This window comes from Leucoraja erinacea, chromosome 26 (genome assembly GCF_028641065.1).
Source record: "Leucoraja erinacea ecotype New England chromosome 26, Leri_hhj_1, whole genome shotgun sequence".
In the NCBI taxonomy this organism is placed as follows: Eukaryota; Metazoa; Chordata; class Chondrichthyes; order Rajiformes; family Rajidae; genus Leucoraja; species Leucoraja erinaceus.
In genome coordinates, this window is record NC_073402.1 from 17,677,757 (window position 1) to 17,702,873 (window position 25,117).

The window sequence follows — 25,117 nt, forward strand, 5'->3', positions numbered from 1 at the left end:
CAATTGTGTTTACATATCTCTTCATTTTAGATCTGGCTTTTTCAAAGAAAAAACATTACCAAAGCTTTGCGTTTTGCCTTAACATCAATGTCCAATTTTGAAGATGTTCATAAATAATATATTTGAACCATACAAATTTAAAGACCAAGATCAGACAGTATTGCCCTGAATACAGGCAGGTTGCGATCTTAGTAAACTGCAGCTTAATGTAACGTTAAAGTGTTACCTGTGCATGTCAAGAAGCTATAGCATTGAAAAACAAAACAAATTGAGTTTAACTTTTTTCCCCCCATAAATTCTGAGTGGGTATTTATTTAATACTTTAAATTTTCGTGCAACACACCTCTTGACAGTGACTGTTTTATAGTTTCTTCTTACAAATAAAAATGAATTCATTATATTGATGGCGCCAATGATCGCTTACAGCGAGGATCATTGACATTGGTTAGCATTTTGCTGAACAAAGCTTGCTATAAAAGGATGTAGTTGATTAATGCTGTGTCGTTGAGACTGCACACATTCTTATTCAAGTTGATTAGCTCTACCAAATAGGAACCCAATTGATATACAATATTAATAGCTTTTGATTACGCAATTATTGTTAATATAATTTCTCATAACAGGTCTACTTATAAAGAAGCTCATAATTTCAATTCCTCCACCCCAGGTTTCACACCCATGGACAGTGATCTATAACGTTGAACAAATGAAGAAAACAACACAAATTGTAACAATTTAGAAGCGAGTTGGCAAATTTTATTTTGCAGTTTAATTCCTGATTTACTTAAGATAGCATAGTAACCATAAGTAGCAAGAACTGAGTTTGATCCCCCTTGTACATAACCGAAAAATTAGCAAATTGATACTGGAACATTGATATCAGGTTTAGAAAATACAATACAGTAATTTATCACAGCAATAGAGGCTGTTAACATCATTCTGCGGGTAATATCCTGCATGATGGAGGGACAATAAATTGTTAAGAGTACAAGAATTGCTTTGAGCAAGTTCACTTTAAATGTAAAAAGTCAAATGCATTTCTCAAACTAATGGCAATCAGTTCAGTTTAATTTAACTTAATCTTAATTAAACTGCTACAATAGTTAATAATTTACAGTAGCAGCTTTGCAATCCAACTGTAGCCATACGTAATCGCAGCATATTCACTATCTGGTAAATTCCCCACCTCTCAATGTGCAAACGTACTAAGATTGCAAAATAGCTCCACAGATCTCATGCATGTGAATACACCATAATCAAGAGTCCAGCGGTCCATTTAGAAATTAATATACATCTTGTAAGGCCCCAATTATTTCCCCACCTATTAGTACAACGTTGATATCTTTGAAAAATAACTAAAAATTAAGCTTTGAGCCACAGAATATGAAAACAGAAGCACTAAAAAGGAATGCTTTAACAATCTGGCATAAATGTTCTATTATATACCAGTGGAACATTTTAAATTGGAAAAAAAAGTGATCATACATTGTGCAACCAGTGCTGAAATGTTAATAACTAGAGAATATTGTTTTTAATGTCTACTGAAACTCAAATTAACATTGTATAGAGGAACCAATGAGTAAATAATGGGCATTGGGATCATTTTTAGACATAAATTTACAGAAGAAACCCCCAAAACATCTGAAAGAAGACACCAAAACCTAATATTCAATATAATGATGCAAATCAGATCTTTTATCCAAATCAGCAGGAATTAGACCCTGAGAAAAGATGAGCAAAGTTTAATATATTTTTGGAAACAATCGAGGACAAACCACATTAGGGTCCAAACCGCATCTTACAACCATGCTAGAAATAAAACCCAGGCCAATGAAGTTGTCAAAGTATAATTGTGTTAAAGTGATGTGCAAATGATAAAAATTAAGAAACAATGCAGTGTGCATGTTCACTGGAAATCCGCATTTGGTTTTGAAGCCATGGAATGTTTTACAGCTACAGATAGTAACCCACCCGTACCCACATCTAATTTCTGCAGGAATTAGACTGATATCGTTTTTAGAATTTCAAGTATAGATCACAAAATTGGAGAGCTATATGCACAAAAATAAATTCAGGATCTCGACCCCTCACAAGTTTTGATCTGGTTCATGGAGGGAAGTTCTTACCCAAGAATGGGTAACAATTGTGCACGTTAGACTCTATATAATTTCAAAGGATAAAAAACAATCTTAGTAGTGCAGTGAAGAGAATTCCACCCTTTAAGTCAAAAGCACAAGCAGTCCCAAAGCCTAATTAATCAAAGCAAGAGGCACAGGGTAAGTAGAAATTCAAAAGTAATTGTAATTGCGTATTAGAACTCATCTATGCCTATTTGGCAGGACTTAAGATCAGTCTGGGATACTTGCATTACAAATTTTAGAAATAATTTCTTTAAGCCAGTGTGAGAGGAAATAGAAAAAGCCCCTCTCCTTGCCCAGCACAATTAAGAGCTGAGCAATGTTATTCTAGTAAATTGTATTTTGGTACACTATACTCACTCATAAAAGCTCTTTCCAATTGTTTCCATCTCTACATTGTTCTAACCCCATAGATTCACAAATATACACTGCTAGATTTAACAAGACAGCAGTAATCATCCATCTGCTTTCGGCCATTTCATACTGGAAAGGGCAATTCCAGTATTGAGGTACATGGCAAACCAGAATAGGTAGCTCTTGAGTAGAGGGATAGGCCAAAAAAAAAAAAAGGGGTGAATTGTGCAGAAAGTTAGCTTGTTGCTTCTACAGATTAATCAGGCTCATGACTAGCAACATCATTAAGACCATGCCTGTGGGTTAAAGTCCCCAGGATCCATCGCTTAACAGCTGATTTCAGTAATTGTAGTCGCCAATCTCTGCCCATTCCAGACAGACTTAAATTGTTCTGGGACAGGGTATTCCACCTGTAAAACAAAATTAAAAATGAGTGAACAATTACTAGAAAAATACTTGATTTTAACTACACAGTTTCACGAAGAAGAATTCCCCTGGCTCCGAGTATGTCCTACACCATCCCAGCATCATGGCATTTCATTTGGCTCAGAACACACATGATTAACAGATAAAAAGCCACTCACTTATACTGCCATTTAGATTTGGGTTTTAAGTAAAACAAGCTTAACCACACTTATTAAGTCTCCTTGCCTAGATTAAGGGATAGAATTTTACCATGAAATTCTAATACCAATTAATCTGATGTTCTTCAAATTTTTGGAGCTTCTGTTTCAGCATGGAGCATGTCCATTAATTTACTTTTTAAATATTTCTGCTTGTGTTCCAATTCTGGAGCATGTAGAAGGCTCAAACGGAACCTAATGCTCAAGTATAGGAGTCAGGATGCCACATTACTGTTGAATAAACTACTGCTTAGGTTGCACCAGTCAGTTTGATTTGGAGCATTGTGTGTCATTCTTTCAACCATGTTATATGAAGGATGTTTAGTTTAGAGATACAGCGCGTAAATAGGCCCTTCAACCTGCCGGGTCCGTGACGACCAGCTATCTCCACACATTAACACAGCCCTACACACATTAGGGACAATTTTACACGTAAACCAAGCCAATTAACCTACTTTGGAATGTCGGAGCAAACTGAAGATCTCGGGGAAAAAACACACACGGTCACGGAGAGAACGTACAGACAGCACCCGTAGTCGGGATCGAACCCGGATCTCTGGCGCTGCAAGGCAGCAACACTACCGCTGCGCAACTGTGCTGCCCTTAAATGTGATGTGTTTAAAACAGGAGAAGCAGAAAAAAAAAAAAAAATCAGAGAAGTGCTGCCTGGACTGGAGGGCTTGAATTATAGACTGGGACTGTTTGCCCAGAGTGAAAAAGTTTGAGGGATGACTTTCTAGAGGATTATAAAGTTATGAAGGGCATGGAAAGGCTTGATTATCAAAGTCTTTTATGCAGGGTACGGAAATCTAAAATTGGAAGGCACGCTTATGAGGTGAGAGGGGAAAGGTTTAAAGGGGATCTGAGGGACAGGTTTTTCCACACAGAGAGTGTGACGGGTACAAGGACCAATCTGGCAGATAAGGTGGCAGAGACAAGTGCAATTACAACATGTAAAAGACATCTGGACCATCACGTGGATAGGAAAGATTTAGAGGGACATGGGCCAAACAGAGGTCAATGGAATTAGCATAGAAAGGCATCTTGGTCACCCTGGATGCGATGGACCAAAATGGCCTGTTTCCACGCTGCAGGACTATGAATAAATTGCTTCTTCAAAGTCTCTCTATGGACCTGCTCCAAAGACCTCTCCATAGATTATGGTGGCAGCATAAATTCTATTATTTCCCTCAACTCCATTTCTTTCAAACCTCACTATGATAAATCCATACTATTGCCCGCTTATGCTATCACATCTAAGAGTTTCATTTACCCCAATTTTTGTTTCAGCATAATTACTTGTAGCATATATTAGATTCAGTTCAAGACTAATGACAGTACTGTTCCCTCTCTTCACTCAATTTATTTTTAAAAACCATTCAACTCTAAACCTACTTTCCAACCTTGCCCCCCTCATCTCATTTGTTGTTCTTCATGACGTCACGTGCAGAACTACTTTCAAGTTCCTGACTAAATCAATAAAATGTACTGAAAATTTAATAAAGACATTCAATTACAACAATTGCATCTAGCTGTACAATATGACAATATCAGTTATAGTAAGCAGAAGTCGTAATCTTTGGCATTTCACAAGCAGATCAATTTAGGCAATTATGCTGCACGTTTTGTCCTTGTTAATATTCAACATCAAATGGTCTGTGGACGATGAGGTGAAATTGACTGGTTCACCTTTAAATCTTGAGGGCCTACTGAAATAGAAGTGTTTCTGGCCTAATAAGAGTCAAAACGTATTAATCTGAAATGTCCAAAAGAATTAACTATCAGCAAGGAAACACAAATCAATGAACATGGATTACATTTTGACATGCAGGCTCCTTCCCCATTGTAGCAATGTGGTCAAATAAAAAAGAGTATTATTCCAAACTGGCTTTCTTAATATATCACATTTGCAATGCATTAGAGGGACGAGGAAAGAAAGATAAACTTGAAAGCAATAAACCTTTGCTCATTGTGTTCTATGGGATACTGAGTCACTCACATTAACATTTAAAAAAAAAAAAGACTTGAGTGAATTGTACTTACAAAGTCATCCTTGTCAGGAATCAATATGTTCATCTCAGAGGACTTGGCACTGACAATCTCACAAGCGAGAGAATCCTTACTAAGGTAGATATGGCAGCCATCGGTCTTATTAACGGAGATAGTTGGCACATTACCCAAAACCTACAGAAGAAAAATTACAGAACCACATTGAACATGGGTTTTGCACAGACTGCAACGTACCAATGAGAAACAATCAAGAAAGGTGGCATATTTGAAAATGTAAAACTGAAGACAACTAAATTAGCTACAAAAGCTTCTGCGGTGTAAAAAAAGGTTGGTGAGTTTGGTTGTGCATCTACTTTATTCAATAGAAAATTGAAGTTTTCCTTTATTAACGATGAAAATAAGACCTTCAGACCTGAACATTTTGCAAACTGATATATTCAATTCAAAAATCAGCAAAACAAAATTCCCACTTTAATTTTTACCCTGGATGTTTGCAGGTAAAATGATTCTGTGATTGGATCACTGCTACCTGCAAATATTTGATGCTATACGTGCATGCTATCATCACATTGTGTAACTATTGCGGATGTGACCCACTAATGAAAGGAACTTCGAGACGATATTGGATCATATTTAGTTATAACTACATAAGCTTTAAACTGCATATGTAGGAAGTCACTATCTTTCATCTTTGGGCATGCAGCAGAGACAAAATTGGAGATAAAAGCTAAATCTGAAGACTAACATAAATACATTATTTTCTCATGATGGCAGTTGGTCCTCTTTGCATTGCCAAGCAACATTTATCTTTCATAACATTCTTTACTTTTAATAATAAATCAATGACCCAGATTTTGATTATATTGACAATAGAATTTTAGAGTTTGCATATCCAGTTAAACAGAAACCTGCAATCCGCAATAAGTGATGTTTGCTCCTTAGTTGACTGCTGTCAGAGATGGCTATAAATTGATGAGAACTTAAAGCTATAAACTAGACACTCCCTGTGACATGCCCCTCTAGTACCGATGCAAGACAGTCATTTCAAAAACATGGATCAAAGGAGTTGTGGAAAGCTGAAGTTGACTGCCACCAATATATTTGTGAGTACTAACATCATTTTAATGACATGTGTTGATCCCTGGGAAGAGATTGATCCCTGGAATGGTGGGACTGTCACATGAGGAAAGATTGAAAAGACTAGGCTTATATTCACTGGAGTTTAGAAGGATGAGGGGGAGGGGGATCTTATAGAAATATAAAATTGTAAATGAACTGGACAAGCTAGATGCAGGAAAAATGTTCCCTATGTTGGGCGAGTCCAGAACCAGAGGCCACAGTCTTAGAGAGTGGTGCATCTGTGGAATCCTCTGCCACAGAAGGAAGTTGAGGCCAGTTCATTGGCTATATTTAAGAGGGAGTTAGATGTGGCCCTTGTGGCTAAAGGGATCAGGGGGTATGGAGAGAAGGCAGGGATGGGATACTGAGTTGGATGATCAGCCATGATCATGTCGAATGGCGGTGCAGGCTCGAAGGGCCGAATGGCCTACTCCTGCACCTATTTTCTATGTTTCTATGTAATAAAGGGGATGTCATTTAAGACTGAGGTGAGAAAAACCTTTTTCTCCCAGAGAGTTGTGAATTTATGGAATTCCCTGCCACAGAGGGCAGGGGAAGCCAAATCACTGGATGGATTTAAGAGAGAGTTAAATAGAGCTCTAGGGGCTAGTGGAGTCAAAGGATATGGGGAGAAGGCAGGCGGTGCTGGCTCGAAGGGCCGAATGGTCTCCTCCTGCACCTATTTTCTATGTTTCTATGTGTTGGAGGGTGTATATAAATATCAGTGAAAAAAATTAAATGAATTGATTTTCACCTCCAACCAGTTCACATCTAACATCAAATTCTTCCAAATAGATATGGGTACAGTAGCTATGTCGTTTCAATTACCTGAATTTTCACATCTTTAGAATTAATGACCTCCACAGTTCCAACAACATGTTCAAAAACAAGACCCATCTTTTTACAGTTATCTGCAAAACAAAAAGAAAGGATATTCATCAGGCTATACAAAGCTAATTATAAATATTAAGAACATTCACTCTCATTTGCATTCAGGAAGTCTTCTATGTACAGTGTAGAGGCTTACACGTATAGAGGCAAAAGCATTTTTGCATAATCTTCTGTGATTACATGGTTGGACACATTCAAGCAATGTATGTTAAGGTGCATGGTCGCAACTCTAATGATATACTGAAGAATGTCAGGTAATTCAGCAGGCTTCATAATTTTACTTGAGTAGCTCAGTTGTTCACTGAATAAGTATGCAGATGTGCAGGGAGATTTTCAATCACTAATGTAGCCCAACATTGTTGATGTAAACTTATGTATAAAATGAACTGGTATCATATTTGACCAGGGCGGCACTGTGGTGTAGCGGTAGAGCTACAGCGCCAAAGAGCCGGGTTCGATCTTGACTACTGGTGTTTGTCTGTACGTTCTCCACGTGACCTGCGTGGGTTTTCTCTGAGATCTTCAGTTTCCTCCCATACTTCAAAGAGGTACAGGTTTGTAGGTTAATTGGCTTGGTATAAATGTAAAAATTGTCCCCAGTGTGTAGGGCAGTACTAATGTGCGGGGGGATCACTGGTCGATGCGGACTCGGTGGGCCGAAGGGTCTGTTTCCATGCTACATCTCTAAACTAAACATGAAGAATACAGTAAAATGCATTTTTACATAAATATGCAAATGTTTTATATTATACTAGAAAGTTGCAAATAAAGCAAAAAACATGTATTACAAAAGTCTAGGAGCACAGGAAGCTAATAAGGCATGAAAAAGATAGAAAACCAAACTCTTGGGAAAAAAAAAGAATTGTAACATCTATTTGATATTTAATTGGGAGCCAATCAAGCAAAATATTAGTTTCAACAAGAGATAAGGTGAGAGGGCAAAGTCATGTAGAATGGAAATGAATGGTTAACTCAGGCTCAAATATAGAAACATAGAAATTAGGTGCAGGAGTAGGCCATTCGGCCCTTCGAGTGCCAAATATGGCACCAGAGTGCCTAGCTCAGCTTCAGTTTCAAAGGAAAGGGTGCAGTTGTTGGCTACAAAGCAGAGTTTGTGATAGGGACCAACATGGGAGGAAAATCACATTGTCATACAGGTCTATTAATTGGCTCACTTGATGAAAGCAAAGCAGATTATTACATTTATTTTCATTGATTAGTTTGGTGGTAAAATGTGTCTCAGGCTCTTAAAAAGTAGTTTGAAGATTCCATCCTTGCACATTTCCACTTACCGATGGTGATGGAGTTGATCTTCCCTTTGATGGTAAGAGTAGATTGCGTACATTTATAGACATATACAACCTGCTTCAATACAGTGTCCTGAATAACCAGGTTACTCGCATTCATTTGGTGTTCCTAGAAGCAGAGCACAATGTTAAACCATTTCACAAATAAGGTGGAAATACAGTTCATGCGGTAAAGAGAAAACTTAGTTATTCAATTCATGCATAATCGCTGGCTAATAATTCAGTGTTGCACAAAGACGCTTCTCAATTGTAAAAATATGACATTCTATCCAGAGGATATATCTGTAGACGCAGAACTCCAGATTACAAGCTCCCAAAAAAATGTTGATGTGCAACAATGATTGCCCGACTTATTTTCAGTTCAAGCCTAATCGCTCCTCAGTGAGGGGGAAGTTCCACATTGTCAGTCACCCCAGGGTTGCTCAGTGAAATAGCCATTGTTGAAATGTGTCCATTTTCCCCATGGCTAATTCAAATTTTAGTCCCATCCTTCCACAGGCAAACCTCCAGTTGTTGAGTTACTAGATGATCAGACACAGAGACTGGACAACTTTTCCACATAAAACTGTTCCTACTCACTTTATCCTGCACTGGGCAACTATCACACCCCAGACCCCCCACCCCCCCCTTCTACTCCCACAATCCTCAAATACAAATCAGCCAGAATGTAAAATCTCTCGACTCTTTCACATCAGCTCTTCCACACCACCCACTTCCCCCAAGCACAATCATAAAACCTCTCGCTATTCTAATGCTTCATTTCCAGGATACTGAATAAACTTTGTGACTCACCACTACCCATTTCTTGCCTTCAAGTTTCAGCACGGGTGGTTCTTGTTTGGCTGCTGGCTTCACTGTTGGAGTAGGCGTTTTGAATGGCTTTGGACCAGAAGCAAAAGGTCCAGCTGAAGTTTTTAATGCAGGATTTTTGTGGGTTTTATTGCTATCCGGTACATGCTTCAGCCCTGAGTTAACAGAATTTATAATTAGAATACTTAAACGACATTTGGACAGGTATATGGTAAGTTTTAGAGTGATATGGGCCAAACCCAGGTAAATTGAACCAGCTCAGAATGACAACTTGGAAGAGTGGGGCCATAATGTCAGTTTCCATGTTGTATAAATCTATGACTGTTTACAGCAGAATCAAGTTGTGCTTTTCTGGAACATTTTAGTTCATCACCTGTTTAATGCAGCAGACTGATAAACAGGTATTTAGAAGAGGAGAGGGCCAGATTAGGGACCATTTGGGGATGGTTGAGATAGTAAATAAGTACTCAGGATATCATCCTTGACCAAGGAAGACACTGCCAGATGTCATAGAAGAGGTGGAAGTGAAGACTGCTAAAAATTGATAATGGCCTGTTATTCGAATAGCTGAATATAAAGGAAACGAGTCGATGTAGATGGGATCTCAGGCATCGCGAGAGAAGGGAGGACATCGTAAATGAAGTTCATTTTCTTCTCATCATTAGAGGACAGTGTCCAGCGATTGCAGAATTGAAGAATCATCGGTATGATTCAGAATCTCCATTCAATGACTAATTCAGTTAAGTGCCAGTCCCACTTTCACGACTCAATTCATGACCTTTTTTACCCGTGGACATTTTTCATCATGTTAGAAAAACACCCCGACCTACTTGATGCCACAGTGCCTACGACTAGCATCACGACCTACCTACGACCTTGTGACGACCATGCTGCGAGTACTAGTCAAGGGCAAACTCGGCAGAGGTCGTGAAAGTGGGACATGCCCTTTAGGACAACCTTAGTTTAGCATGCAGATACAAGGAACTGCAGGTGCCAATTACAAGAAAAGGCATAATGCACTAGAGTAAGTCAGTGGGTCAGCCAGCATCTTCAGGGAACACGGACAGGCAATGCTTCACATCAGGACCCTTCTTCAGACAGTTGGGGGGGGGGGTGGGGGAAAAGCTAGAAGGTGGGGTCAGGATAAAGTCTGGCAAGTTATAGGCACATATAGGTGAGGATGAGGGAGTAGGAAGCTTGATTGGCAAATTGATTGGACAAAGATGAGGAAAAAAAAGTGCAGACAGAAAACGAGGAAGACTACGATAAAAATGTGGATTTCAAATATGTCCGAAATGTTACACCTGGAAGACATGAGATTCCTCCTAGCAGACAAAGCAGACCATTTCCAAAAGATTTGGTGTCCATTTATCGACTTATTACAAGTATAGGGTGCAACACAATTTTGAAAATAAATGGTTTGAGGACCTGGTGAGGGGTGTGTAAAGGTAAGAAGTAGGTATATCCCTTTTATCTTATTTTACTTTCTTATATCTTTTCTTTCTTTTTTGTTTCTTGGTTTTTTTGGGGGGTTTTCTCCTTGATCCTTTTTTTAAGTCTCTTTTTCAGGTTTTACGTTTCTACAGGTCTCTCTTGATCACTCTCACGCACTTACTATCCTATCTAACTCTCTCTACTTTCCTTCTTTTTAAGGTTTAAAATAAGAAGTGGTACAGGAATTGTATTATGTTACCCTTGGCTTATATAGTTGTAATGTACATTACTTCTAATAAATAAAATATATAAAAATAAAAATAAATAAAACGAAGAAGCGTAAAGAGAATAGGGTAATCGCTAATTACTCCTAGTAATTAATTACCACTCAAGGATGGCAATTGCTAATTACTCCCAATGCCGTGTGCTTGTGTGTGCGGACAGGACGCCGAATTCATTTTTGCCGAAGGACGAGAAGCCGAAGCCAATATGCCGAAAGGACATGACGTCGAACAGCTATGACGCCAAGCTGACATGTCCATTCGGAACTTCATGTCCATTCGGGGTTGGGGTTATCTATTTATCATTTTGGCTCCTTGTCCGTTCGGCGTCATAACTGTTTGCCGTTTACTGACAAGCCCTTTACAAAGTCAACTGTGCGATTCCTCCCACTTGAATTATTTTTAAAGGATCAAACAAGAGCTCCCATTTGAAATGCACTTCTATGAGAGTTGTCAGGATCAACCACTTTCTCATTAAATTCCTGTTAGCATATCAGCCAGCTATTGACCACTAATATGAACTGAATTCAATTTCGTTAACATTATTTTAAAACAAATGTTAATTTCTCAAAAGTACAAACTCCCTGGTTTGGTGTAGAGAACACAATCTTGGATTGTTAGCTCATTAGATTTGTGAATAAAGAAATAAATTTTAATGCTAAAATTGTCAGTTTTAATAAATTAAAATGATTGGGATTTTGCAAACTGCACCCACAATTTATGTAGGGAAGGGTGTAGCAGAGAATGAAGTGGAAGAAGATGAGGACATTTAAACTTTTATTTAATCCAAATAGTCACTTAGATACCTAGTTACTGTTCATTAGACTTCCCATAAAGATAATGGATACTGCATTTCCCCCCCAAGGAAGTAACCATATCTTTACCAACAAGATCGATACAAAATGCTGCTGCAGTAACTCAGTTAAGTCCAGCATTGTGTCTGACCTGCTGAGCTACTCCAGCATTTTGTGTCTATCTTCGGTGTAAACCAACATCTACAGTTCCTTCTTACGCTCTTTACTAAAAGTTTTGTTCAAGATAAATTCTCCTTTCTATCCACCCTAGCCTCAAAAAGGGATATGCTTTGGACAATCTTTCCTTTTTCGGATCCAACTGTCGAAGAGTTCAGAAATATCGGTAGATATTTTCGCTTGTTTTGCTTTTAGAATTAAGTACCAACAACAAACTCGCTGTACATTACTTACTACTAGTAACATCAGTTCCCTTATTAAGGTCAGCAAACAGAGCCGTTCGTGAAATCTCTGTGTCGTCTGTAGAAACCACAGAAGCACGTGCAGGTGGTGGTCCAGGAGGTGGGGGTGGTCCAGGAGGTGGGGGAACAGGAGCTCCTCCAGACGGTGGAGCAGAACCAGCAGAGACAGTTGCTATCTTACCCTGAGAAGATGAAAACGAGACAGAGATATACTTTTCCATACCATATGTCAAGATAAAACTGCTGAGATAAGATTTAGAAATGTCACCATATCAAATCCAACAATTTCTTGCACTTGATAATAAAGAGTCTTCTAAATAGATTTTTTAATCATATTTGTAACAAATTAAAAGAGCCCTTTTGACCCATCAGGTCTTTCTTTGCACGTTCCCCTGGTGAGCAAATCCCATTCCCCATTGTCTTATTTCCTTGAAATCTTTCAATTTATTCTCTATCAAGGATAAGAAAGTTTTATCCTTTGGGCCAAACTCGAGAAAATGGGACCATCTTAGATGAGGCTTTTTGGTCGGCATGGGCCGAAGGGGGCTGTTTCCACGCTGTACAAATCTGTAATTCTATCCCATTAACTCGCCTTTGAAATGTTTCCATTAATCAATAATAAGGGATCATTTACAGTAGCAAATTAATCGTTGGGACGTGGGAGAAAACCCAATCACACAAGGAGTGAATACACAAATTGTATATGGACAGCACCCTAGGTCGGGATTAAACGCTGGTCCCTGCAGCTGCAAGGCTGCTGCACCACCGCCACAAAAACCTTTAACCTTTCAAATTCAGACAAAATTCAGACTCCTGGACAAAATTTGCCTCAAAACCCTCTAAATAAATATTCTATCACCCTTAAATTTCACAATTTGGGATTAATGGTGGTACTGGAGTGGGTGGGACGTCAAAGGAAGATAACTGCTGATCAATTAAGTTTAATGCTCACATTTTCACTACATTCGCCAATTTGAATTTATACCCCCTTATCAATAATACACAATGGAAATGAGTTTTCCTTATTCATCATTGTACCTCACAACAAAATTCCCAGCTACCCTCATTATTTCCTGTTCAAATCCAACCTCAATATCCATCCCATCTATTAGTTTATTTGGCCCATTTAAAGTTCATTGGAAGTTGGATGAAAATGAGGATTGAGCTGGACATTTGCAAAATACAGAGGTCGAGCATAGTTAATGGTAATTTTTATTGTGCAATTGTTAAAATTATACATCATTGCATACTGATATGAGTAAAGAAAACTAAAGCTGATTAAAAGGCACTTCCAATGAAATCCTGGGCACAATGAAAACAATTGAATCTGTGTTTGTTTCTGTGATTAATAAACTACTCTACACAAATGCATGTCTTGGAAATAGGCAATTGAGAAAATTATGTTAGAGCCAGACCATCTGTTGGAAGAAAAAAAAAAATCTAGTAACAATTATTCTTTCCCCATTGTTTTCTATTTATCATTATTAAATATTTATATTTTTTGCTCCTCACAGGACCCTATTAAGAAAGAATTGAAAGGTAGACACATACATCTGGAGTAACTTAGAAATGGATCCTGGAGTTACATTTTTTTTACATCTCACCAATTTCAACCTCGGGTAGCTTATTTCATACATCATACCTCTTCTACAAATGGCAATTTGTGCATAGTTTACGTTGAATCTTTGTTGAGAAAATAGTAACTCCCATATTCTTCAAGTTGAATTCAAAGTATTACAGATTTATAAATAATCTTATTCCAATTAATAATATTTATGCAATTTATTGTACTTTCCAATGCTGTCATGTCTGGAGGGAGAGAATATATCCCCGGGGAATGGCCAGCTCCCATTTCACCCAAGCTTCCATTACCTTCAAAATGGCAAGTATAAATCATTGGTTAGCAAAGACTACATTCAGCACTGCAATATTCGCAGACACTGGCACAACTGTAACAGGAGCCGATATCAATGACCTGCATCATCCTGGAATGTACAACTCCATATAGTAAAGACACAATCTAATGAACAAAACAATTAAAAACAGAATATTAAAAAAAAAAAAAAATCACTCACAGCTTTGTTCCACGAAACCCCCGTGGTGTGGTTTGCTTTGATGTAGGCCTGAAGTCCAGACCAGAAACTTATGTAGGCCTTGACCCACTCCACATGCTTCTTGTTACTGAAATGTTAAGATGATGTTCATTAGTCTAAGTATCACTGCTTTCTGTGCACCTCTTTCTTTTTGTGTACCTCTGTATGAGATTTATTACATTTCTCACAAAATATGTCAGGGTAGCAAGAAACAAGGGGAGCTTAAGTCAAAAAAGGGTTTATGGCAAAGGTAAAAGGCACCAAGACCTGAAATGGAAGCCATCAGATCTTCCCATAACTATCATGCTGTATCTATCGCTATCTCCAGATCAATGCTGGCTTCCTCTGGAGCTGTTGCTTATGGTGAGGGAAAAAAAGTCAGAGCTTTGGAGTTGCAGTTGTTAGGTGGGAAGAATATGAACAGAATGAACTTTAACGTCTACTTTTGTTACCGATGTACCCTACCTTCTCTTCGTAATTTAGTGAAAAATGTGTCTTTCATCACGGCAGCTCACTCAAACTCCCTCTTCCCCCTCTTCTAGTGTTGCCTCACTTTTACTCTAACTTCAGAGGTGTAATTTTCAGAAGCAAGTGTGGAGTAGTCTGTTTGCACAGCAGGCTGAAAGCATGGTAATTGTTATTTGTGAGACAATTTAAAATGGTTTGTATACATAAATTGGGTAGAGGCAACATGGACATTTATTACAGATCATCCATGATCTTGTTAAATGGAGGAACAGACTAGAACGTTTAAACTTAATTTATCCTAAAAAGACAATCAACTTGCACAAACAAGCAGGAATTACAGACAATTTTAGATAATCAAGAATCGAATGATATTTAAAAAAAAGAAAAAATAGTTGTAAGGCGAGATTACAACGTTGCTGCCATTTTGATTTCAAGATCAATGTAAAAGGTTAAAACAAAAATCTGGCTCTCCAGTTGTATTTATTCACAGGATGGGGACATCAGAGGCAAAGTTACCAAGTAAGCTAATGCCCGAATTGGTCTCTGAACTATTTGGGTTACAAGGTCATTTCAGAGGCCAGTCACTGTGCCTCAAGTCACACAAAGCCCAGGGCAAAGATGATAGATTTTTGTCCGAGAAAGTCATTATTGAATGAGATTGTTTTTTACTTCCTCAGCATTTTGATAGTTTCATGGTTAGCATTTGTGATACGAAATGAAACAATTGTTTTGGCATCCCAGAGAGAGACGGAAACATTTTAAGATTAGATAATTCATTACAATTCACAAGAAGTTGTTCAGAGCTGCACTGGGAATAAATTGATCACCAACAAAGACTCAAGTAGTTGGTGGATGTAAATGGAAAGATGCTTCATGCATTGGGAATTTACAGGAGAAAAATACCGCATATTTTGGAAATATGTTTAAAACAAAACAGAAAATGTTGGAAATATTCAAGTCTAGTGGAATTTGTGGAAAGAAATGATGCTATCTAACGTGTTGAATATTTCCACAATTTCCTACCTTTCCAATTTTATGACTAAACCAATCCCAATTTTTGATTGCAATTACAGAAAGCATCAACTTGAAAAACATCTGCATGCAAGTCTGCATAATTTTTTATAAATCATACTTGGCACAGAAATTAAGTACAGCTGTGAGATTTGCAGCTAAATTATATGATTGGGATGTTGAAAACATGCAAAATTTTATGCAGTTTTCAGAAAATGAGACTATGAAAGTATTAACAGATTCCATTAAATGCAAAAGAATGTAAATGGTACTCATACGTTTCTTTGTACTCCTTCAGGACCCTATTGGTGTAAAACATAGCAGCATCTGTCATCTCTTTAACATAAGGGCCAGGTTTTGGAGTCTACAAAGAAAAAGTAATTTCATTAATTTCAATGCCTCTGATTTTATTATTCTTATGTCAAAATTATTTCTGCCATCAAGATTTCAAAGAATTTATCAAATGCACATTTCTCAAACACTTGCAACCTGCCTTTATTTGCATAGGAGCCACCAATGCCAAGCAAACATGATTAACATTGTCATTTTCACAGGAGCCAGTTACAAAGATGTCACAGATGAAGGATTCCAACCCAAAATCTTGATCTTCCATTTCCCACCAGATACTGCTCGACCCACTGAGCTCCTCCAGTAAATAGTCTGTTGCTACAGATTCCAGCATCTGCAGTCTCTTGCGAGTCAGTATTTATGCTGACTAGTTTAAGCACTTCAAAGTTACTCTCCCCTCATGAATCTTATCTTTGCTGATTTACGGTAGTGTAAGCATCAGGTTTTAAATTCTTAGGGGTCATTAGGACCCGAGTGTTGGGAGATTCTACATATTTATATTTATACAGATGTATATGCCAACAATTACGAGGCAGTTTCTAAAAGGCAACATCAGGAAATCTGCACCATACTTTTTTTGATTATTCAAAAGAAATGTATCCTGCTGACAGAATTAAGTTTGCTCCATACTAGATCAACAATTGCATTACTTGAACACATTCCAATTCCTTTTGGAGATATCCAACACCACAAATAGAAGGTAAAATTCAGCACCAACAATACCCAAATGCAGCTACAATGTTAACAATTTGTTTTCATTGTACTCATTCTCCTCTTCAGGCTGGGCAATCTCTTCCATCTCATATATTACCCAGCAAGTGACTCCACAACCGCTAACATAATCGCTGTACACACGTTTCAAGTCGAGACCCTTCTTCAGACTGATAGCACTGACTATCAGTCTGAAGAACGGTCTCGATCCGAAACTTCACCCATTCCTTCTCTCCAGAGATGCTGCCTGTCCCGCTGAGTTACTCCAGCAATTTGTGTCTACCTGCGATTTAAACCAGCATCTGCAGTTCTTTCCTAAACATAATCGCTGTGCCAGTTTGCAACACAGCACTGAGTAGTAAATCAAAAAGCCAAAAGTTCACATACAAAATAAAAGCTCCTTAACAAGAACACAGTAGAAAATAATGTACATATGCCATAGTTTTTGCTGTGTTCTTATTAAGGAACTCGCTATCCCCTGGGAAATGCTGCATGTTTAAATGAACAAGCACATACTTATGGAGACAATACTTATCATATTGTAACAGGTACACAAATGCTACCAGTGCAGATCCCACTCCCAGCAGCTGACTACACCTCCCCCAACGCAAATTTGGTTCTATTTGTCTTTTTTTCCTTTCGAGCCAGCTTCCACCTATCATCCACCTGCCTCTGTCTCCAACTCCATCGCTCCTGCTTCTGACTACATTTGCCTGTAATCCTCACCCTTCCTTGGCCCACCTATCATCTACTGGCCCATCTCACCCCTCCCCATCTTAATACCAACTAACATTCTTCTTCATTCTCATTCCTGTTGAATTATTTCAACCCAAAGCATTGACAATTCCCCTTCCCTCCTATTGATGCTGCACAATTCCTCCAGTTGTTTGGTTGTTTTTTTTGCAGTAAAATACTTACAATTGCCAGCCATCCAAGACCAGGAATGCTTTCACTAATTGCTGATAGATGATTAAACTGCTTGCTTCCACGATTTTTCTCTCTGAATTCTTGGATCTGCACAATTTTATTGGACAGTGGCTGCAGTAGTGCGGTCAATTTAGCCTGAAGAGACAAAGCAAATAAACATTCCTATAATTGCAGTAAACATTGCAGAATGTAAAAGTCTAAAGTTTACGACTAAAGTTTCTGAAAATGTTCTCTTCCCGAATGTGTGTAATGTCAATGTCAAAACACATTAATTTATTTCAGTACTCGGAAAAGGTGGATACAGAGATGGATGGAAGTGGGAGAGACTTCAACCTTCAGGGGAAAAATAACATCATTCATAGCATCCAGCACAGCAACAGGGCCTTGTCAGTATGGTATGCAGGCTGCTCTGCTGCAGACAAGAAGGCACTCCAGAGAGTGGTAAAAACAGCAGAGAGAATCACTGGCTGCCCACTGCCCTCTCTGGAGGACATTGTCACCTCATGCTACCTCATCAGAGCCACTAAAATCATCAAAGACTCCACACACCACCTATTTGAACTGTTGCCCTCTGGCAGGCGTTACAGGTCAGCCAAAACACGCACCTCCAGACTCGGAGACAGTTTCTTCCCCAAAGCAGTCTTCACACTCAATATGAAAAAACACTGAGCATTATTCATGCTGCACTCTTCCATGCTGCTACCCACCTCGCACTTTACTATCACCATGTGCAACACTGATTATTTATTTATCATGATACCTAGTTTTATACCATTGTTTTTAAATGGTGTCCTGTGTTTTTATGTTTGTATATTATGCACCAATGGAGTGGCAATAGTAATTTTGTTGTATGCAGTAATTACAATGACAAATAAAGGCAATTTCAATTTCAGTCCAACTTGACTTCTTCATCCAAGCAAGTTTCATTTGCCCGCAGTTGTTCCAGGTACCTCTAAACCTTTCTGATGTGTCTTGTAAATGCTGTTAGAGTACCTATCTCAACTACCGCCCCTGGAAGCTCATTCCATATACACACCACCCTCAGTGAAAAAGTTGCCCCTCAGGTTGCAATTAAATCTTGCCGCTCTCACTATATACCCATGTCCTCTGATTTTAGATTCCCTTACCCTGTATGTGTATCCACCAAATCTATGCGCCTCTATGACTTTATACATCTCTATAAGATCACCCCTCAGCCTCTGCACTCCAAGGAATAGAGTCCTATCCAGCCCAACCTCTCCCTACAGCTCAGCTCCTCTAGCCCTGGCAACATCCTCAATTCTTGTCTGCACTCTTGCCAGCTCAATTACATCATTCCAATAGCAGGGTGAATGAACACACTACTACAAATGGGGCTTCACCAATGTCTTGTGGTCTGTAACAATGCCCCAACTTTTATATTCCATATCTTGACCGACAAAGGCAAATGCCTTTTTAAAAAAAAAACCCATCCTATCTACCAGTGAGCCTCTTTCAGAGAACTCTGTACCTGTACTCCTAGATCCCAAAGTTCTTTAACATTCTCCAGGACCCTATCATTCACTGTGAAATCAGACTAATCACTAGTTTGGAAAACAGATTGTTGTTTCTGGAGTGTCAGAGGCTGAGAGGAAACCCAATAGCGGTATATAAAATTATGAGCTGCATAATGTAGACCGTCAGAACCTTTTGCCTCCCAAGGTACAATGCCAAAGACTAGACGTAGTTTTAAAGGTCAGCAGGGAAGGTTTTAAGGAGATGAGTGCAGGACATTTTTTAATCTTTCCTCCCTCCTCCCCACCACCACCACCAATGGAGAAAGTTGAGGTGCCTGAAATACACTACCGGGCCGTGTGGGGGGCGGTTGGAAGCTCCCTTACTCTATCGTACTGAGATTGTCAGCAGCTGTCAGTTGCAATCTCACCTTTCCGTGAAAAGGGGGGGATCAAGTAACATTTCACAAAAAAACTAGGATGATATAAATGTCAGAGTTGCTGTGGTTTGGAAAACATGCCAGACTGTGTTTTGGGACGTCCTGAAAAATGTGAAGGGCACATAAAAAAATATTTTATTTGCAGTAGATTAGTCGAGCTCAATATTTGGCCTAATCAAGGGCCGCAAACCAGATCCCATGAACGTGTTTAACATCTGATAAAGTTAAATACAGGGAATTGCCTGCATAAATGCATCAAAACCCAAGTAACTTTTCATCATTACTGTAAACTTTCAGTTAACGACTAAATATATTTGTTATCTTCCCTTTTAATGTTATCGATTTCACAAAAAGTTCTAAATCGGTAAAACAGGCATCAGTACATGAAATACTCTCATCAAAAATGGCAAAATAATTCTCTCCATACCCTTTTAATGGTTCCAACAAATATTGACTTTAACATAGCATGGTGAGTACTGTGAGAAATACACAGTAAACGATAATACATTATCCATGATAAAAGGAGCACGATGCAACTCAAACCATGCATACTACAATGTGTGAAACACAATTTATGTCAACTCTGAGCTTTCATACTGCCAGGTGTACAGCAATACAAATAAATCTGATTATAAATGTCTGGCATTGGGCCATATTATTATTCTCAATAGTGTTCATTTGCAAGAATCTCATTGATTCTGCTTTCAAACATCTTGCCCAACCCCCCATATAGAGACTAGTTTGTAATAAATGCAACAGATTTTTCAACATTTCATGAGCTTCTAGAAGCCACTTTGAATTACTGTGGAGAAAAATCAGATCGCATTTTGTACTTTCTTTCTGCTTTGAGTTCCTCACAATCTTCTTAAATGTTTTAAAATTATACTGTAATTGCACTATTTTCCTGCAAACTCTCCTGCAAACAATCAAATTAGAACTACAGGTTTATTAAAGCCAACCTATTCAAGGGCCACCCTGGTCATTCTCTCTTCTCTCCCACCTCATCAAGCCAAACATACATTTGTCTATAATGGGTGAACCCTTATTCTAAACTGATCTCGATTCTACATTCTCCCATTAAAAACATTCTCTTGATCTCTCTTTCCATGAAATGCCAACAAATACAAACCCAATTTGCTCATTCTTTCCTCATGAAACAACACCTTCATCTGGGGGATTAATCTGCCAAACATTTTCTGGACTGTTGCCAATGTAAGCATATCACTCTTTGCAGAACTATACACAATAGTCCAGGTGAGGTGATGTCAACACCCTAAATTAAACTGAGATATTTAATATCAGTTGTTGGGAATAATTGTTTTTAAATAAAACCACAACGCTGATTGTTGACACTTCTTTGCATTATCATTAACTGGTGGGCCCAGGGTCACATATACCACATTTTAAAGTCTTCCATTAATTTGCTGTCAAACTAGCTAACACCTTTGCAAATATTCGGTCTCACCGTCTCTGTCCAAATATTTACTTCTACTGTGAAAATAATCACTTTGCACTAAAGCACTCATTAGGAACCATTTGAGGAAACCTTATACTTTATAATGCACTTGCAAAATTAATGCTCTTTATCAATGAGAACATGAAAGTTGTTGACAAAGGGAGACTTGAAATTAACTGCATCAGAAAGCAATTTATAGACAATTATGACTGCAGAGCATCATTAGCAGCTATTTTTAATCTTGTGTGGCACCTCAATTAGTCTCTGGTGGAAACCTATGCGAGGACAAACAACCAAACATCTCAGCATTACTGCACATTAGGATTTCCATAACACAAAAAAAATAGTCTACAAAATACTTCAATTACCAGATTCCCTATGAAGTATAAATTGAAGCAAGACACAAACAGCTGGAATAACTCAGCGGGACAGGCAGCATCTCTGGAGAGAAGGAACGATTCCCCGCTTCTGCTGTTGATTCCTCATGCCAAATAAATGAAACACTTCAGAAAAAAAATCAAAAAGTAATAACTGCAATTCAGGAGTTTCATAGCTCCAGCAATCCGACTTCTATCTACCCACTCCCTCTCCCAAATGTGAGAGTCGTACATTCTACCAATAACCAAATAATTAATTTCCCTGTGTATCCCATCCCAAAGACATTTGGGTTAATGAATTAATTGGGTATTTGCCCTTAGTATTTGAGGTAGATTTTAGGGAGGGATCATGTGGAGCATAAAATGGGATGTGTATAAATGGCTGCCTGATATAAACTCTGCGGGCCAAAGGGCCGATTTCTGTGCTATATGAATCCTTACTTACACAGGCTAATGCTTAATCATTGAAGTGCTGGTTTAAATAGTGCCCCAGAATGTCACCTATCCAAGTTCTCCAGAGATGTTGTCTAAACCAGCACCTGTAGTTCCTCGTTTCTCACATTTTCCAATAGTCACACTTTGTTGCCTTTATGAAGTTGATGACATATGATATATTGTGGTTCTGCATCCACAGACAGATTTTTAGTCCCTCAGTTAAATGCTGATTTATCTGTGATCCTAGATATCCATTAACTCTGTTCAGCATTACTGGTTAATACACTCAACATCCTGGCCTCAGGTACAATCATTACTTAGATGACATAGAGATGCAACTCAGCACATTGGGTCCATGACAGCTCCCAAAAGCAATCGCAATAGTCCCATTCTGTTGCCTCGTTTCCCTAGAGCTCGGCAATTTGCTCCCTCTCTCTCTCCCCTAATCGTCAGCTTCCCTGTAATGGTTGCCACTTTGCTAGACGGTAGGTAAAACAATGAACCTACCAGCAAGTCTTTGGTAGGTTGGAACACCAAATCAAAACACACAGTAACAGGAAGAAAATGCAAACTCCATCAGGACTGAATACAGGCAACACTCTCTCCAAAATGTTAATTGTAGAAATATTATAATTTTGGCAATGATTTCCCAAATTCAGCACAGCACAAGAATCAAATTGACCCATCATGGTCAAAGTGACTAATTGTATGCTGAATGGCCTGAGGGCAGGCAGGTTAGAAATTTAGATGTGTAAATTTGATTAGTGCTACACATTTGAAAAGCTCCCTTTACTGAAGAGAAATACAATTCCAACTATTTTATGGGCACCAATTGGTATACACCCAAAATTCAGGTCAGTTCATGTTGTGCATCTGTTGGAATTTAGTACCAGGCACATGTCAAATGACATCAGGGTTTTCTTGGAAATACACGGCAGAAGCCATGGTCCTGTCCCAAAAAACATATTGTGATCCAGTTTATCATGCAGAATTACAAGATATGCAAAAAGTACATGCACCAGTCATATGCTCAGTTTGTATATTTCTACATCATTATTTGAGACAATTATTAAGGCAGGTGGTGAATACAGTCTCCATTCACTTTTAAGATTATGATTGGATCCGGTGGTGATAGCTTTTCCAGATTTACAGATGATGCAAAACTCGGAGATGTCGTGAACTGCAAGGATAAAAATAATCCAACAAAACAGGCTGTTGGAAACTAGTAGCAGATGCAAGTTTAATGCTGCAAAATGTGGCGTTACATTTTCATAGGAAAAGCAAGGATAATCAACATAAACAAAGTGACACAATTTTAAAAGGGGTACAAGATCAAAGTGATGCATATTGTTCACTAAAATTGGAGGACACATTGAAAACACAGATTGAAAACACAGTGAAATGCACATATAGAATTCTGGGCCTTATAAGCAGAAGCAGAGTGCAAATGTAATTCATGATAAACCTCTGAGACACCACACCTTAGGAAAGATGTAAAGGTTTTGGAGTGGCACAGAACAGATTTATCAAAATGGGTTTGCTGATGAGATTGTGAGAATATTGATGAGAGATTTGAAAATACCTATAAATAGAGAAAAGCTATTCCTGTTTGGCATAATTGTTAAGAGCCAGAGGATGTAGGATGAAGAAATTGGCAGAAGACTCATATTTGGAAAAATACAGTAAGTGATTATGGTCCAAAATCTTCCGCTTAGGAAGTTGTGGAGGCTGATTCAATTGTGGTATTTAAAAGTGAGCTGCATAAGGATCAAAAAGGAAACACTTTGAAGGAGTTTGAATTTGAAGGTATCGCAAGGCTCGGTGCTGGGACTGCAGCTATTTACAATATACATTAAAGATTTAGATGAAGGGATTAAAAGTAACATTAGCAAATTTGCAGATGACACAAAGCTGGGTGTCAGTGTGAACTGTGCGAAGGATGCAGGGTGATTTGAACAGGTTGGGTGTGGGCAGATGCATGGCAGATGCAGTTTAAAGTGGATAAATGTGATGTTATCCACTTTGGTGGCAAAAACAGGAAGGCCGATTATTATCTGAATGGTGTCAAGTTGGGAAAAGGGGAAGAACAATGAGATCTGGGGGGTCCTTGTTCATCAGTCACTGTAATTAAGAATGCAGGTACAGCAGGCAGTGAAGAAAGCAAATGGCATGTTGGCCTTCATAACAAGCAGAGTTGAGTATAGGAGCAAAGAGGTCCTGCAGTTGTACAGGGCTCTAGTGAGACCACATCTGGAGTATTGTGTGCAGTTTCGGTCTCCAAATTTGTGGAAGGACATTCTTGATATCGAGGGAGTGCAGAGTAGGTTCACGAGGTTAATTCCCGGGATGGTGGGACTGTCATATTTTCCCTGAATGCATTCAAGAGAGAGTTAGATAGAGTTCTTATGGATAGCAGAGTTAAGGGATATGGAGAGAAGGCAGGAACGAGGTACTGATTGTGGATGATCAGCCATGATCTCATTGAATTGTGGTGCTGGCTCGAAGGCCCGAATGGCCTACTCCTGCATCTATTGTCTATTGACTAAAGGGAGAGGGCAGGAGAGCTAAGATTAGCTGAATTAATCATATACGGATACTGGCTGAACAACTTCTAATCTTGTGTGTGGACTCGATAAGAAGTGCAACACTTAAGTAACACAAACTGGAACCAGAGCCAAAACCTTCCAGCTCAGGCAAGACGTTCATCACTGAACAATAGCTGACACTTACTAATGGCCTGTTGATTGCACAGAGAAATCTGTGCAGTACAGCTAAGCAAAATTTGACTACCTATCAGACACATATAGTATCATCACATCACATTCAAAACCAATTCAAATGCAATGGTAATAAAAACAATTAAAATACAATTACTGCAACTTGACAATTATTATAGAAAACAACCTACCTCTGGAGGTTGCTGACATTGGGAAGCTGTTACCAGAAATCCTCTCTGGAACTTTAGAGCTTCATTCACCATGTTAGCCTAATTGGAGAAGAAAACGTGTTGAATACATAGCAAAATCATTTCACCCACACAAACCTGAGTTTAGGTTCAAACAGAACTGTTTTGATTCATTATTTTCACAATTAAAATTTGCCTAAACTCCATGCAAAAGCAATCATTCAATATTCATTGATCTTAATTAACAGATTCTGCCAATTGCCCGATCAACTCACAGCCAGTTCAGAGTAATTG

The 25,117-nt window shown here is 38.6% G+C and overlaps 1 protein-coding gene across 3 annotated transcripts in view; it reads right to left on the reverse strand.

Moving 5' to 3' along the window:
- Positions 1 to 725: 725 nt before the first annotated feature.
- Positions 726 to 25,117, reverse strand: part of cap1 (CAP, adenylate cyclase-associated protein 1 (yeast)) — a 35,516-nt gene continuing 11,124 nt past the window's right edge. For all 3 annotated transcript variants that reach the window (XM_055656245.1, XM_055656247.1, XM_055656246.1), the window contains exons 4-13: positions 24,827 to 24,904; positions 17,730 to 17,873; positions 16,031 to 16,116; positions 14,256 to 14,361; positions 12,173 to 12,362; positions 9,235 to 9,407; positions 8,428 to 8,551; positions 7,073 to 7,155; positions 5,159 to 5,299; positions 726 to 2,902 (exon numbers count right to left, since the gene is read on the reverse strand). In XM_055656245.1, the coding sequence (XP_055512220.1) occupies positions 2,819 to 2,902; positions 5,159 to 5,299; positions 7,073 to 7,155; positions 8,428 to 8,551; positions 9,235 to 9,407; positions 12,173 to 12,362; positions 14,256 to 14,361; positions 16,031 to 16,116; positions 17,730 to 17,873; positions 24,827 to 24,904 (1,209 nt within the window). In that variant the 3' untranslated portion in view covers positions 726 to 2,818. The remainder of the gene's footprint in view (positions 2,903 to 5,158; positions 5,300 to 7,072; positions 7,156 to 8,427; positions 8,552 to 9,234; positions 9,408 to 12,172; positions 12,363 to 14,255; positions 14,362 to 16,030; positions 16,117 to 17,729; positions 17,874 to 24,826; positions 24,905 to 25,117) is intronic.